General features: G+C 34.5%; 1 protein-coding gene across 1 annotated transcript; it reads right to left on the reverse strand.

The window, feature by feature from the left end:
* Positions 1-2,783: 2,783 nt before the first annotated feature.
* Positions 2,784-13,244, reverse strand: LOC119569491 (replication factor C subunit 1-like). The gene is made up of 17 exons (XM_037917633.1): positions 13,211-13,244; positions 12,796-12,914; positions 12,521-12,707; positions 12,223-12,325; positions 11,307-11,443; positions 11,221-11,224; positions 10,551-10,708; positions 8,995-9,149; positions 8,032-8,649; positions 7,609-7,788; positions 7,296-7,395; positions 7,113-7,176; positions 5,667-5,793; positions 4,219-4,326; positions 3,845-4,039; positions 3,517-3,717; positions 2,784-2,921 (listed from the first exon to the last, which is right to left on the reverse strand). The coding sequence occupies exons 1-17, from the start codon at positions 13,242-13,244 to the stop codon at positions 2,784-2,786; spliced, it is 2,628 nt and encodes an 875-aa protein (XP_037773561.1).
* Between the last annotated feature and the right edge of the window lie 460 nt (positions 13,245-13,704).

Genomic DNA, 13,704 nt, shown 5'->3' on the forward strand with positions numbered 1-13,704 from the left:
GTTGTATTTACTGTTAATTAACATTTTCATGGTAATCAGTTACCAGGAATAAATATTTTTTTTAAAAACAGCTAGAAATAGAATATTTCCTCCAAATAATATTTTTAATTTCATTATGTAGTTTACCTGGATACTAATATAAAATCACAAGATAACTGATACATGCCATGACCAGTGTTATTTTAGTTTATTAATTGCAGAGATAGCTATACAATTTCTTAGTCCCCAAAGGAGTATTTCCTTGTTCATTTTTTTCTGTGATTCTGGAAAGATTCTTTCATACTAGTTTTCTACCTGTATTATTAGTATTTGAATAACATTATGATCATCATAAGGGCCATAAAAATAAAAAGGTATCAGTGTTAAATTTTTATCAATATTTTATATATGGCATAAAAAACATACCAGGAATGGGAATTTGATCATTAGAGCTTACTAATTCACTCCTTGTTGTATGAGTATTTGTGGACCATTTATGTGCAATAAAAATTTACAGAAGACTACAGTGACAGTACATAACCTCACAACCATTGGGTTAAACTTGAAAGTAGCTTCAGCCATTGTTGTTACTAGTCCATTCTTTTGTCATATTTGTCACTGCTATGTTCAAAATGTTAAATAAATTTCCATCTGTCATTATTGATTTATTAAAATCATCAGGCAAGTTGCAGTCCATCTTCCACAAGCTCATCCCCAAAGACTCAGGCCATTATCTTCTCAGAGTTGAGTGGGAAATCTGGGAGACACTCATGTGGGTGGACAAATATAACCAGCTAGTCTTTAAAAACATCATTTGGGCAGCATTCAGAAAAATCCAATGTGAAGAAATTACTTTTTTGGCTACAAAATTGGCATAAAAACCAGTCTGGGGACAAAAAACTACAAAGACCAAGTAAGTTTTTTTTTTTTATGAGCACCATTCCTTATAGAAAAAATAATGTTTTATTTTACTTTTGTGTCTCCAAATTATTTGTAATTAAAATAGATTTTAAAGAAGCACATACTTTAAGTAGGCATTTTTTTCTTACAGGTCCTTTGGGGTAAGATTATAATTGTGCTTTTTTCAAAGCTGCCCTTTTATCAGGCCCTCCAGGAGTTGGTGAGTAGGCTTTTGTGTTCAGAATATGGGTTGCCCTGGATTTGCTTAAGTCTTTGCTGATGGGTGGCATGTACGCACATGCCATGGCATGGTGGGACCATCTGCCAGAGGCATGTACGCAAATGCCATAGTGTATGTATGGACATGCCGTGAGTTTTTTTTTTTTTACAATCATGGCAAAATATGATTTTTCTGCCAGTGAAAGTGTGATTAAGTCAGTTTTAACACTTTCTCATTTTTTACCATGCAACAACAACAACAAAATAAAAAGCACAAACCAAACAATTTCAATTCCCTGATGTCGCACACTGCTTATTTTATTTGGACTATAGACCGAATAATAATCAATTATAGAGTCTATATAACAACAAAAATACCCTTCAGTCTCGATTTATCAGGAAGTTTGGCAAGTAGTGACTTTAAAAAATAATGAAAACTGAAAATACAACATATCTTCGTAGTATTACGAAGAAATGGTATGGGATGCTGGGATTTGGGCATGAGTGGTCACGCATGTTTTGGGCGACGATATAACCCCCCGGAAAGCGGGGCCCAGGCCACTATGAATACTACCCGTCAGAAAAGGGTTAATTAATAATGATATAGACTACATGCAAGATTAGTGCTATGATTTGGAGTTGCTGTAGGTTGATGTAATTTTTAGCTCTAGAGTTTCAGCATATTTAAAAATAAAGTATTTTCTTTACCTAGGTAAAACAACAACAGCACACATGGTCTGCAAAGAAGCAGGTTATGACTTTATTGAGCTCAATGCATCAGATGCTCGCTCCAAGCGCACTTTGGATGAAGTTGTTTCTGAACTTCTTTCAAACAAAACTTTAGCTGGTTTCATAAGAGTAAGTATAATTTTTAAAATGTGAAATGAATGATTATATAATACTGCATGTAATCTCAGGTTCTTGCCGTAGTCTATTTCTTCTTCACATATTGACTAAGTGAAATTGGAATAACATTACTGAGAGGGTAGGATTGTGTTATCTCAACCAGAAAGAGGAAAGACATGACTAATTTCTTTATAAAATTCTTCTTTTCCCTAATTTCTTATTGTGTGAGTATTCATAGATTGGTCATCATAGTAATGACAGGTTTTTGAATTTTTTAGATAAAAAATAAATAGAATAAGATATTAACTTCCATGATCAGAAATAGTAGGATTAATTTTTTTCCAATTTCTATTTGTACAATTTATTGCAGAAGCTAAATTTGATTAAAAGTTCTTATGTTTTTTTTTTAGCATATCTCATTTGAAATTCTTTTGTCACAGGCAAAGGCCAAGTAATACCAGTGCCAAACATGCTTTAGTGATGGATGAGGTGGATGGGAAAGTCTGGCAATGAAGACAGAGGTGGAGTTCAGGAGCTGATCACTCTCATAAAGAAAACTAAATACCAATCATAACAATGTGTAATGACAGGAATCACCCTAAAATTTTGGGTCATTGCCAAAAATTGTTTTACCTAAGATTCAAACAAAAAAAAGGATTGACCCAAATCAGGGGTAAGCTTCTTTTATGCTTTCAGTATTAAATTTTAAATGCAAGTTGGGTTTTAGCCTGTCTTCAATGGGAAATTTGCCCCTTTAAAATTTTGGTAATAATAATTTTAGGGGGAATTATCTAGTGTAATTAGGGTTTTTCGGTGAACTAATTTGTGGGAGCCCAAATTTAAATTACTGGTTTCGGGGGCCCCAATGAGGGTCTATATGCTTCCGTGAGGGTACCAAAAAAAACCTGAGGCCCCTCGATCAAAATAATCATTGGACCCAACCAGGACATAAGGCAGTTTCCTTTAACCATTTTTATCTATGGGGTACCCCTTTAAAAAAAATTGAAAGTTGGGTGATATGAAGGTTTTTTTTTTGGAAAGCAGAAAAACCCAAAGAAAAAACAGAAAATGGTATATTTTTGCTTTTTTTTTGTTTTTGGGTTGTTTTTATTTTTTTTTTAGAGTTTTTAAAAATAAAATGAAAAGAGAGGGATGTGATAAGGTTTAAAAGCTATTTTGATTAAATTTATGTTTCCCCTGCCCGGGTCCATGGAAACGGTAATTAAAAAATATTTTCAGAGGCTGAAACCCCAAAAAAAATGAGTCTCTATGATAAGTCTGACCTGTTATTCCATTTATTATTCCCTTGCCAAACCCCCTTTTTTTTCAAGAAAATTATCCAAAAGTGTTCCACATTAAAAACCCGGTGTGTTGACTTTCCCGTTTTAGGAAAATGTGTCTTTATTTTAAAAAAGTAAATAATTTTAAAAAATGGGGTTGAATATAAAATTTAAGTATTTTGGTTTTTGGCCCGTTCTTATTTTTAACCTCCCTTTTGGAAGAGAAGATGTTATAATAAGAACGGCCAAAAACCTAATACTTCAATTATATCAACTTTTTACCATTATTTACTTTTGTCAAATCAAGACACATGTTCTCTAAAACTGGAATGTCAACACACCTGGCAATATGTGGAACAGCTTTTGGATAATTTTCTTGAACAAAAAGGGGTGCAATGGAATAATCATGGAAGAACAGGTCAGACTTATCATAGAGACTCATTGTTTTGTGGTCAGCCTCTGAAAATACTTTTTTACAGACATCCCATGGACCCTGCAGAGGAAACATCAATAATCAAAATATGCTTTTACCTTCATCACATCCCTCTCTTTTCATTTTATTTAAATACTCTAAAAAATAATAAATACAACCAAACATCAAAAGAAAGCAAAAAATATACCATTTTCATGTCTTTCTTGGCTTTTTCTGCTTCTCGCTTCATATCACCAACTTGCAGATTTTTTTCATTGGCTGACCACATAGATAGATGGTGAAGGATCTGCCTTATGTCCTGGTTTGATCCAATGATTATCTGATCGAGGGCATCAGGTTTAATTTGGATACCCTCACGGAAGCATATAGACATCATTGGCCCCTGAAACCAGTAATAATTAGGACTCTACAAATTAGTTCACAGAAAACCATAATGACACTAGATAATTCCTCTAAAATGTATTATTACCAAATTCTAAAGGGGCATTCCTATTGAAGACAGGGCTAAAACTCCAACTTGCATGTAAAGTATTAATACTGAAAGCATAAGAAGAAGCTTACCCTGATTTGCTCAATCCTTGGTTTGTAGAATCTGAGGTCAAAACAATGATTGGCTAATGAACGAATTTTAGGGTGATTCCTGTCATTACACATTGTTATGATTGGTATTTAATTCTTTTATGGAGTGACAGCTCCTGAACTCCACCTCTGTCTTCATTGCCAGACTTTCCCATCCACTCATCCACATTTAAAGCATTTTGGCACTGGTATTATTTGGGCCCTTTGCCTGTGAACAAAAAAATTTCAAATGAGATATGCTAAAAAAAAACATAAGAAACTATTAATCAAATTTAGCTTCTGCAAAAATTGTACAAATAGAAATTGGAAAACATTAATCCTTTCTATTTCTGATCATGGGAAGTTAATCTTATTCTATTTATTTTTTATCTAAAAAATTCAAAAACCTGTCATTACTATGATGACCAATCTATGAATACTCACACAATAAGAAATTAGGGAAAAGAAGAATTTTATAAAGAAATTAGTCATGTCTTTCCTCTTTCTGGTTGAGATAACCAATCCTACCCTCTCAGTAATGTTTTTCCAATTTCACTTAGTCAATATGTGAAGAAGAAATAGCTACGGCAAGAACCTGAGATCTTTCATGCAGTATTATATAATCATTCATATCACATTTTATAAAATTTATACTTACTCTTAGTGAAACCAGCTAAAGTTTTGTTTGAAAGAAGTTCAGAAACAATTTTCACCCAAAAGGGCCGCTTGGAGGCGAGACTTCTGATCCCCCTTGAGCTAATAAAGTCAAAACCCTCCCTTTTTTGCAGCCCCCAATGTGTCCCCCTGTTGTTGTTTTTTACCTAGGTAAAAAAAAATACTTTTTTTTTAAAATATGCCGAAACTCTAGACAAAAAAATTACATAAACCTACGGGAAACCCCAAATCTTTAGCACTAATCTTGCATGTAGTCTAAAATCATTTTTTAATTAAACCCCTTTTCTAAACGGGTAGTATCATAGTGGCCGGGCCCCTCGTTTGCCGGGGCCCCTTTAAATCGTCCCCCCAAAGAAATGCGTGACCCTCATGCCAAAATACCAATCCCATACCATTTCTTCGTAATCCCTACGAAATTGTTTTATTTTCAGTTTTTCATTATTTTTTTTAAAGTCACTACTTCCCAAATTTCCTGAAAAATCGAAAATAAGGGGAAATTTTTTTTGTTTATAGACTCTATAATTGTTTATTTTTCCCGGTCTATAGTCCAAATAAAAAAGCAGTGGGCCGACATAAAGGGAATTTGAAATTTTTTGGTTTTTTGCTTTTTAATTTTTGTTGTTGTTGTTGCGGGGTAAAAAATGAGAAAGTGTTAAAATTTGGACTTAATCCCCTTTTTCACTGGCAGAAAAATCATTTTTTCCCATGTTTTTAAACCCCAAAAAAAAAACTCAGGGCCCCAATGCCCCATACATAACTAGGGTTTTTTTGCGTACATGCCCGGCAATGGTCCCCCATGCCATGGCATGCCCGTACATCCCAAACCCATCGCAAAGACTTAAGCAAATCCTTTGGCAAGCATATTCTGAACACAAAAGCCTAATCACCAACTCCTGGGGGGGCCTGAAAAAAGGGCAGCTTTAAAAAAAGCCCCAATTATCATCTTTAGCCCAAGGGACCTGTAAAAAAAAAAATCCCCTATTTAAAGTAGGTCCCTTTTTATAATCTTTTTAATTTACAAAAAATTTGGAGACACAAAATGTAAAAAAAAACTTTATTTTTCCCTTAAGGAATGGGGCTCAAAAAAAAAAAAAAACTTACTTGGTTTTTGAATTTTTTTTTTGTCCCCAAAGACGGGTTTTTTAAATGCCAATTTTGTACCCAAAAAAGTAATTTCTTCACTTTGGGATTTCTGACTGCTGTCCAAAGTGTTCTTAAAAATAGCTGGTTTAATTTGTCCACCCACATGAGTGTTTCCCCCGTTTTTCCCCCTCAACTCTTGCGAAAATAAAGGGCCCGAAATCTTTGGGGGGTGACCCTTTTGGGAAAATGGACTGCCCAAATTGCCTGATGTTTTTTAAAAAACAAAAATGCCCGATGGCAATTTTTTTTTAACATTTCTGAACATAGCAGTGAAAAAAATATGACAAAAAAAATGGCAGTAACAAAAATGGCTGAAGTACTTTCAAGTTTAACCCCAAGGGTTTGTGAGGTTAGTAAATGTCCCCTGTAGTCTTCTGTGAATTTTATTGCCTAAATGGTCCACAAAACTCATACAACAAGGGGTGAAATTTGTAAGGGCCCAATGACAAATTCCCATTCCTGGGGATGTTTTTTTATTTCCATATATAAAATATTTATACAAAAACACTGATAAACCCTTTTTATTGTTAGGGCCTTATGATGATCATAATGTTTTCAAATCTAATAATTAAAAGGGATAAAATAGTATGAAAGAATCTTTCCAGAATCACAAGAAAAAAATTTAACAAAATGAAAAACTCCCTTTGGGGACTAAGAAATTGTATAGCCCATCTCTGCAATTAATAAAAATTAAAAAAAACACTGGGGCATGGCATGTTTATGGGATCTTGTGATTTCATATTAGTATCCAGGTAAACTACATAATGAAATTAATAAATTAGTAGGAGGAAATATTCTATTTCTAGCTGTTTAAATAAATATTTATTCCTGGTAACTGATTACCATGAAAATGTTAATTAACAGTAAATACAACCTCTTATTTCATGTCAGTGAATTTGAACAAGTTATGGTTTCCAGCAAGCTGAAAGAAATGGAAAAATCTAACAAATCTCAAAAATGGTAAATGAATTTACCTGTGATGTAGGGGTGTTCTGAAAGAGTGGCCTTCCGGGACTGGGTGTTTTAGATGCACTTGCCACAGGCTTAGAAGTTGGGCTCTTTGACACTGGACTGCTCACCAAGATTTCTCAAGTGCACTTCCTTTACTTTCTTTTGCAAATGCTTTAAGTTTGCAAGGTGTTTCTTGTAATAGAAGAGACAGTTTTAGTCAAAAGGAAATATATCTCAGTAAACTGGTTATAAATTTGGATGGCCTAATTCAAATATTTTAAAATACAATCTTGAGCAGATATGTGTCATACCTTCCTTGGGAGTTTTCTCCATAGATCCTTTTCCTGGGCGTGTACGAATGAGGTCTAATAATCCATCTTCATCCAAATGTTTTGTGCCTAATTGTTCTGCCTAAAAAATATAAATTTATTTTTACACAACTGATGAAATTATATCAACTAATTTGTACCATATATATATAGATAAGATAAATTCAATGCTTTATTTTATACAGATTTTTTTTTACTGCATATTCTGTGAATCAATATTGTAGATCATCTTGCTTACTGTTGATTTCTCCAAGTTCAAATCTGAACAAAATGTAGGTATTAGAGTAAATCCTACCTTCTTTATTTTGCTTTCCCCAGCTTCATTACCCAAGACAAGATAGGATGTATTGCGGCTGACAGACGTTGTGACTTTGCCACCATGTCTTTTAATTAACTCTGAGGCTTCCTCCCTATCCAGACTTTCATATACACCACTAAGCACAAACACAAGGCCTTGCAGACAGTCTGGCTCCCCCTGCAACAAAGTACATTTTACATATATTGGAAATATTTCTTTAGTCTGAACTAAGAGTAGGCATAAATATAAAAATAAGATTTCAAGTAGAACTGCTAAAGTATAGACATATGTATGCCAAGCATATTTCATAAATACTCTTAAGAGTAGACAGTTTCCTCAACAAATTAAACCTTTAAATTCCATACCCCTTCATCAAATGACAAACTATAACAATGCTCAAGAAATACATCAAGGTATCACCTCAGGAATCTCTTTGCTGCCTGGATTACTGGGCCCAGATCTCTGCAAAAACTTAAGATAAGCTGCCTTTGAATTTTTCTTCTTTTCCTCTGGCTGGGGGGTGGATCCAACTTCTTCACTTTCACTTGTCTCACTCTTTTTAGGGGTTTTCTTTTTCACTACTGATAATGCTTCTTTGTCTGATGGATTGCCTTTCTCTTTCTTAGGTGTAATTTTCTCCTTCTTGGGACTTATTCTCTCCTTTTTCTCTGCAATTATATTCTTATCCTTCTCATTTGGAGATTGTACATCTTCATGCTTCTCAGCTTTGTATTTTTTTTTTTTTTCATGGCTATGCAATTTTTCCTTATCTTTTTGCGGTGTTGTTTTCTCATCCTTTATCGCTTTTATATCAGTGCTCTCTTTTAGTTTAGCTGACAATTTACTTGCTAGACCTCCCTTAGGACTGTCCTTATTTGGAGGGCTATTTTCATTTGGCTTTGGCTTTGTCTCCTTCCCTGAGGGAGACTTGGTCTCCTGTTTTGGTCTCTTGGATGCATGCTGCTGCTGCCTGTCAAGCTGCTCCAGAGTTTTCTCGAAGTCATCATCACTGTTATCATCTATACTGCTGTCTCTGCTCTGAAACATTCATTTAAAATTGAAAACGGAATCCTAAAATCCATGATCACAAATGGTGGCAACACTACAAGAATTAAGGTTAAGTAACATTATTGAAAGCTAGCCATAAGAATTTTAAATAATTCAAACACTAAAAGAAGCCTAGAGGTACTATATATAATGCATCACATCATCAGTGTTTGCTGCTACTAGAGTGCATCTTTAATGGATCTTTAACTAAAATAATCTAAATTAAAATAATTTCCTGATCATTACTTTTGGCATTAAAAAAGGTATATTAGCATATAACATAAATCATAACAAAACAGATAAGAAACTTGATATACTTTTTTTCTTTTTAATGATGGTTTCCTCTCCTCTTTTTCTGATCAATGGTGAAGTTCCAAAAAATCTGAAGGAGCCACAGGTTTTAATTTTGGGGTGGGTTGGTTTGGGTAATGCTGCTGGCTCTTCTTTCTTGATTTGTTTTTTATTTTTAGTCACACAGAAGATATCATCATCTGTAAATTATTAAAAGTTCATAATATAAAGTAAAAAATCTAAACATCAGAACTGTGTATCTTTCATATTCACACCTTTGATATCTTTGGAATATAACAGTAATCTTCCACTATATACCAATCCAGGGGCATTATTACCATTCCCCCTCCTAAAAAAATCCCACTCTTGTGGCAAAAATCTGAGAAATTAAACTATATGTTAAGGAATAAAAAAAACACCAATATAGTGATTCTAAAAAAAAAAATCTTTGCTTATTTGTCCACTTATACCCTACCACCTCATCATTGCTTGAAAGAAAATGAAAGATTAATCACTTTCAGCTTTGAAGTGTACAGGTTTAAATAGCTCAAAACTGGACTTTCCAGCACTATACTACATCATGTGCCTATTGGTACACTTGAAATTTGGAGCAGAGGGTTCATAACTTTGCCCCACTCTCTACACTATTACTTGCAGCATCATTAACTTTTTCGTTAATAAAAAGATGTTACTTTTGAGAGACTTTTTCTCCTAAATGATAGCAGTCTGGATCAAACTTGTGAGCAACTGTTTTACATGATGGGATATCATCTTGGTATGTGGGACAGTCTTGTCATGATTCGATAGTACATAAATCACTGGGAGTGAGTTATTTTTTCACAACATAATTTTTGAACCTTAAACCACAGTTGCCTTGTATATATACTGTAAACTTTGGTGAACTTTACAGATGGCTCTGAAACTGCTCAGCCACCAAGGAACTATTTAGCAGACTTTTGTAACTTCATCTGATTTCTCCTTTTCTTGAGGATTTTTTTTTAATGCAATTAATATCAATGCACCTCCTATTATATTGACAATGTTATTAACAATACTAATAGCAATAAAGAAGAAAAAGGAATCCTTACAAAACTGAAGGAAACAAGTAACAAGGAGAGATAGACAGGACTTGTAATTGACTTCTTGGTGATTAAGCATTTGTGAAGCCATCTATGTGTGAAGACTATTATTACTATTACTAATGATGTTGATGATGATGATGATGATAATATAATAAAAATAATAATAAAGATAGTGGACATGGCATGTATCTTTGTCATCATGGCATCAATGAACATGTATGTTCTGATCACCCAAAGGTAAACAGTATATGGAACTGAGATTGATATCTCTATACCTTCATCATCTATGATCCCATCTATTGCAAATTGAAATTAAAAATGATTACTTTATAGACATAAAATAAAAACATCATAGGAAGTTTCATAAAGGGGTGCATAACAATGTCAAAAAAGGGCAAAACTCTGACATTCCCCACAGCCAAAACGGCATCATGCCTGCCCCTGCTGTTATAGTTATACTTAAACAGAGAGCTCAAAAAGGGGTTTGCAATCTAACACTTTTGCCCTCGAAATACGCACCAGAGTCAGAAGCTAAAACTCTCTTCTTATTGGGGGAAGGAAGGGGATCTTCCTCATCTGAGTCAATGACAACAGCTTTTCTTTTGCCCTCTTTCCCTTGGGTGGATGGCCCTTTTCTGGCTTCTTTGCCCCAACTCGGGCAAATAGTTTCTAATATCCTAATAGCAAAAGAGGAAAAGCAATTAGTCATTGGTAACAAAATTTTCTTAAAAACATTAAACTAACTCTTATAACTATAACATATTGATAATAAACTAAAAAAAAAACAATAAATTAAAAAAAAATAATAATAAATAAAAAAATTAAAAAATAAAAACAAAATAAACAAAAATAAATCTTCTGTATATCTTTGTAATACATCGTCCTTTTATTATAACCAATTCTGCATATTTTGCAAAAGACAGGATTTCTAAATAGACAATTATGAAGAAATATTAAAAGTCATTCATGGGAGGAAGTAAACATGAAATGTTTCAAACAAATATTTGCACCATGTTAGAAGTTGAAATACAGGCCTAACCATTACTGACTGATTACAAGTGAACCACAGATAAAATGCTACCATTCTTTCATTTCTCCACAAGCCTTGAACTAAAGAAAAAAAAAAAGAAGAAAGAAAGAAAGAAAGAAAGAAAGAAAGAAAGAAAAAAAAAAAATGAACCTTCCTTACTGATCTTTAAAATTTTATATCCTTTAGAACCAAGCAGATCCCTCTAATTTGACATTCAATATGGTCTTTTATCAACTTCAACTAACTTCCTGATAGTGTACTCATTTGCAAGAAGCCTTCAACTATAAAGTTCTTCAAACAGTTGAACAGTTTGAATATTGCACTATTTTTTGTGGGAGATGAGGAGTAGATGTGTGAGGGAAGGAGGGTTTTAGGGATGTGTCTGTAAAAAAGGGGAATTTTACCTGGATATATTATCGTATTAAAAAAGGAAAATAAAGCAAGAGAACTGATAAATCTAGAAAACAAACAAGAAGATATATTATAAAACTAAAGAAATGGTTACTATGAAAACAAAAAGGGCTCCTTTTTAGGGATCTTCTAAACGCCTAACTCCATACCTCAAATATATTTGCCCTTTACACATACTTCCTTGAAAACTGCTGAAACATCTTCTTGTTTTTTAGGATAGTCAGGTACTTTTTCCATTTAATTTGAAGCTTACATAATGTTTTGCTTTTATCTAAAAGTCATACCAGCACAATAACATTTTTCATGGTCTTTGTTTGACTTTATGTAAAACTGTGTATGTCAGAACAATTTCTGATGATCCTGTGTTTTGTTACCATCATGAGCCAACATCAAACAATATATTAGCGTCTGGGGTTTCAGGATGCTACAAAAAATACCTAAAATAATAATGGGTATAGGAACAGCAATTATTCCCCTAATGGTCCTGTGTTTCAAGTTAGGTATAATCACAATTTTTTTTTTTAACTCCACCAGATAATTTGGAAAAAAAAAAAATAGTTGTAGTAGTAGTAGTTTTGAACCAAGGATTGCATCTAATCTGTGACCAAACTCCATAATTAACTTTTGTCTCATAACCCCAACCAGATATTTAACAATATACAGCTTGCACTTCCACTGATATGTGGGTTCTCTTTCCCTTTCTGCAGATTGTTTCCTGTACTATTATTATTATTTTGCATGTTCTATTACCTTATTTTTGGGGTATACTTCAGTTTCACAAAGCCATATAGTACAAGGTAAAATTTGCATGTTATGGCTAGAATAACAGAACACTTTTCATCTATGATATTTGCTTTGAAAGTTGATCATATGAAATTTGTGCAACACAAAATATTTTTGGCATATATCTACAGGAAAATATGACACTATCATAGAGAAAGGGAAAAACTACACTAACTGATATTTGAAATAATCTGCGCAGGAAAAGAATAAAGTTGGAGATTAAGAAAACATGTTGTGACCAATGCATTGCGGAATGTAAGCACACAGCAATTGGGTGGGTGTCCGGGGACAGGACCCTGGGTTAGAAAGGCCTGTGATTCATTTGACACTGCTTGTGGATTATCAGGAGTGGATTTGGTCTCAGGAGGAGGAGTCACACCATAAGCACCAATACTCTCGGTTAATGTTACTAAGAGCGATGCACAAAGATAGAGGGAAATGGACACTGCCTTCTTATAGCGCATAAAAAAAAATTGAATAAGAAGCAACACAGGTACATCAGCAGTGGCCTTCACATTTAACAAGAAATTACGAAAATACCCTCTGCATGTCACCACTCAGAGAGCAAGTCCACAACCCATCACAAGCCAGAGTTCTTAATGTTGTGCTTTCTCTAATTTGGCACAAAGTGCTAACAAGGGGTGTACGGGGCTTGTCCCCTGTTTAGGGATAATAGAAGGTAGGAAGGTAGGCTTGGAATTTTGGGTTTGCATGATAGCCTGGTTTTTGGAGTTCATCTCTGCAGGGTGCATTGCTCTTGATAACAAATACCCTTTTATTTCTATCACTTGCAATGAAAAACAACAGCAGATTCATATGACAGTGTGCATAATTGAAACACGGAATGATAAATTGCAAGGCTGGATGGCTGTGCGAAACTAAAATTACCTTTTCTCACTTCACCGTTCTCTTTTTAAGATAAACCCAACACAAAAACCCCTAGAACACTTAAAACCTGTGAATGAAGGAGTTCCTTGCACAGTACTCATATCGAAGACTTAAATACGCAAGGCTGAATCGGTGTCCAGAACAGCACTTTATTGTTGCATCTGTAGGTCAATGGAGCCTCGTTCAATCTCCCCCGGAATAGAACGATGGACTTGAACCTTCAATTTTTGCCTTTACTAAGGAATTGCCAAAAATACGAATATAATTCATAAAGTAACAATTTCACGGGCCTTTCACTAACTGACAGAAGAAATCACACAACGAAAATCGCCAAGATACGTCGAGCCTTTCAGGCCAAGGCTCCCATGCTCCCGCCCAAGGCCTGGGCCGCACTTTGCTCTGCGGCGCTGGCCTGCAACGCCCTCGCTGCTCAAGTCCTTCATCCCTCCCAGCTTCCCTGGTCCGTGGTTAAAGCTATGGACGCCTCACCATTGAGAGCAACGACACGCAAGACGCCGACGATTTCCCGCGATTTGATAACAACCGAGGCGAGCGATTCAG

The sequence above is a fragment of the Penaeus monodon genome, unplaced genomic scaffold, assembly GCF_015228065.2.
Source record: "Penaeus monodon isolate SGIC_2016 unplaced genomic scaffold, NSTDA_Pmon_1 PmonScaffold_1571, whole genome shotgun sequence".
In the NCBI taxonomy this organism is placed as follows: Eukaryota; Metazoa; Arthropoda; class Malacostraca; order Decapoda; family Penaeidae; genus Penaeus; species Penaeus monodon.

Coding starts and splice junctions, on each gene's coding strand:
- LOC119569491 (XM_037917633.1), bottom strand. CDS start 13,244: ATGAGTACTGTGCAAGGAACTCCTTCATTCACAG. Junction 12,708..12,795: donor TGAGTGGTGACATGCAGAGG/GTATTTTCGTAA, acceptor ATGCGCTATAAG/AAGGCAGTGTCCATTTCCCT. Junction 2,922..3,516: donor TGTGTCTTGATTTGACAAAA/GTAAATAATGGT, acceptor GGTACCCCATAG/ATAAAAATGGTTAAAGGAAA.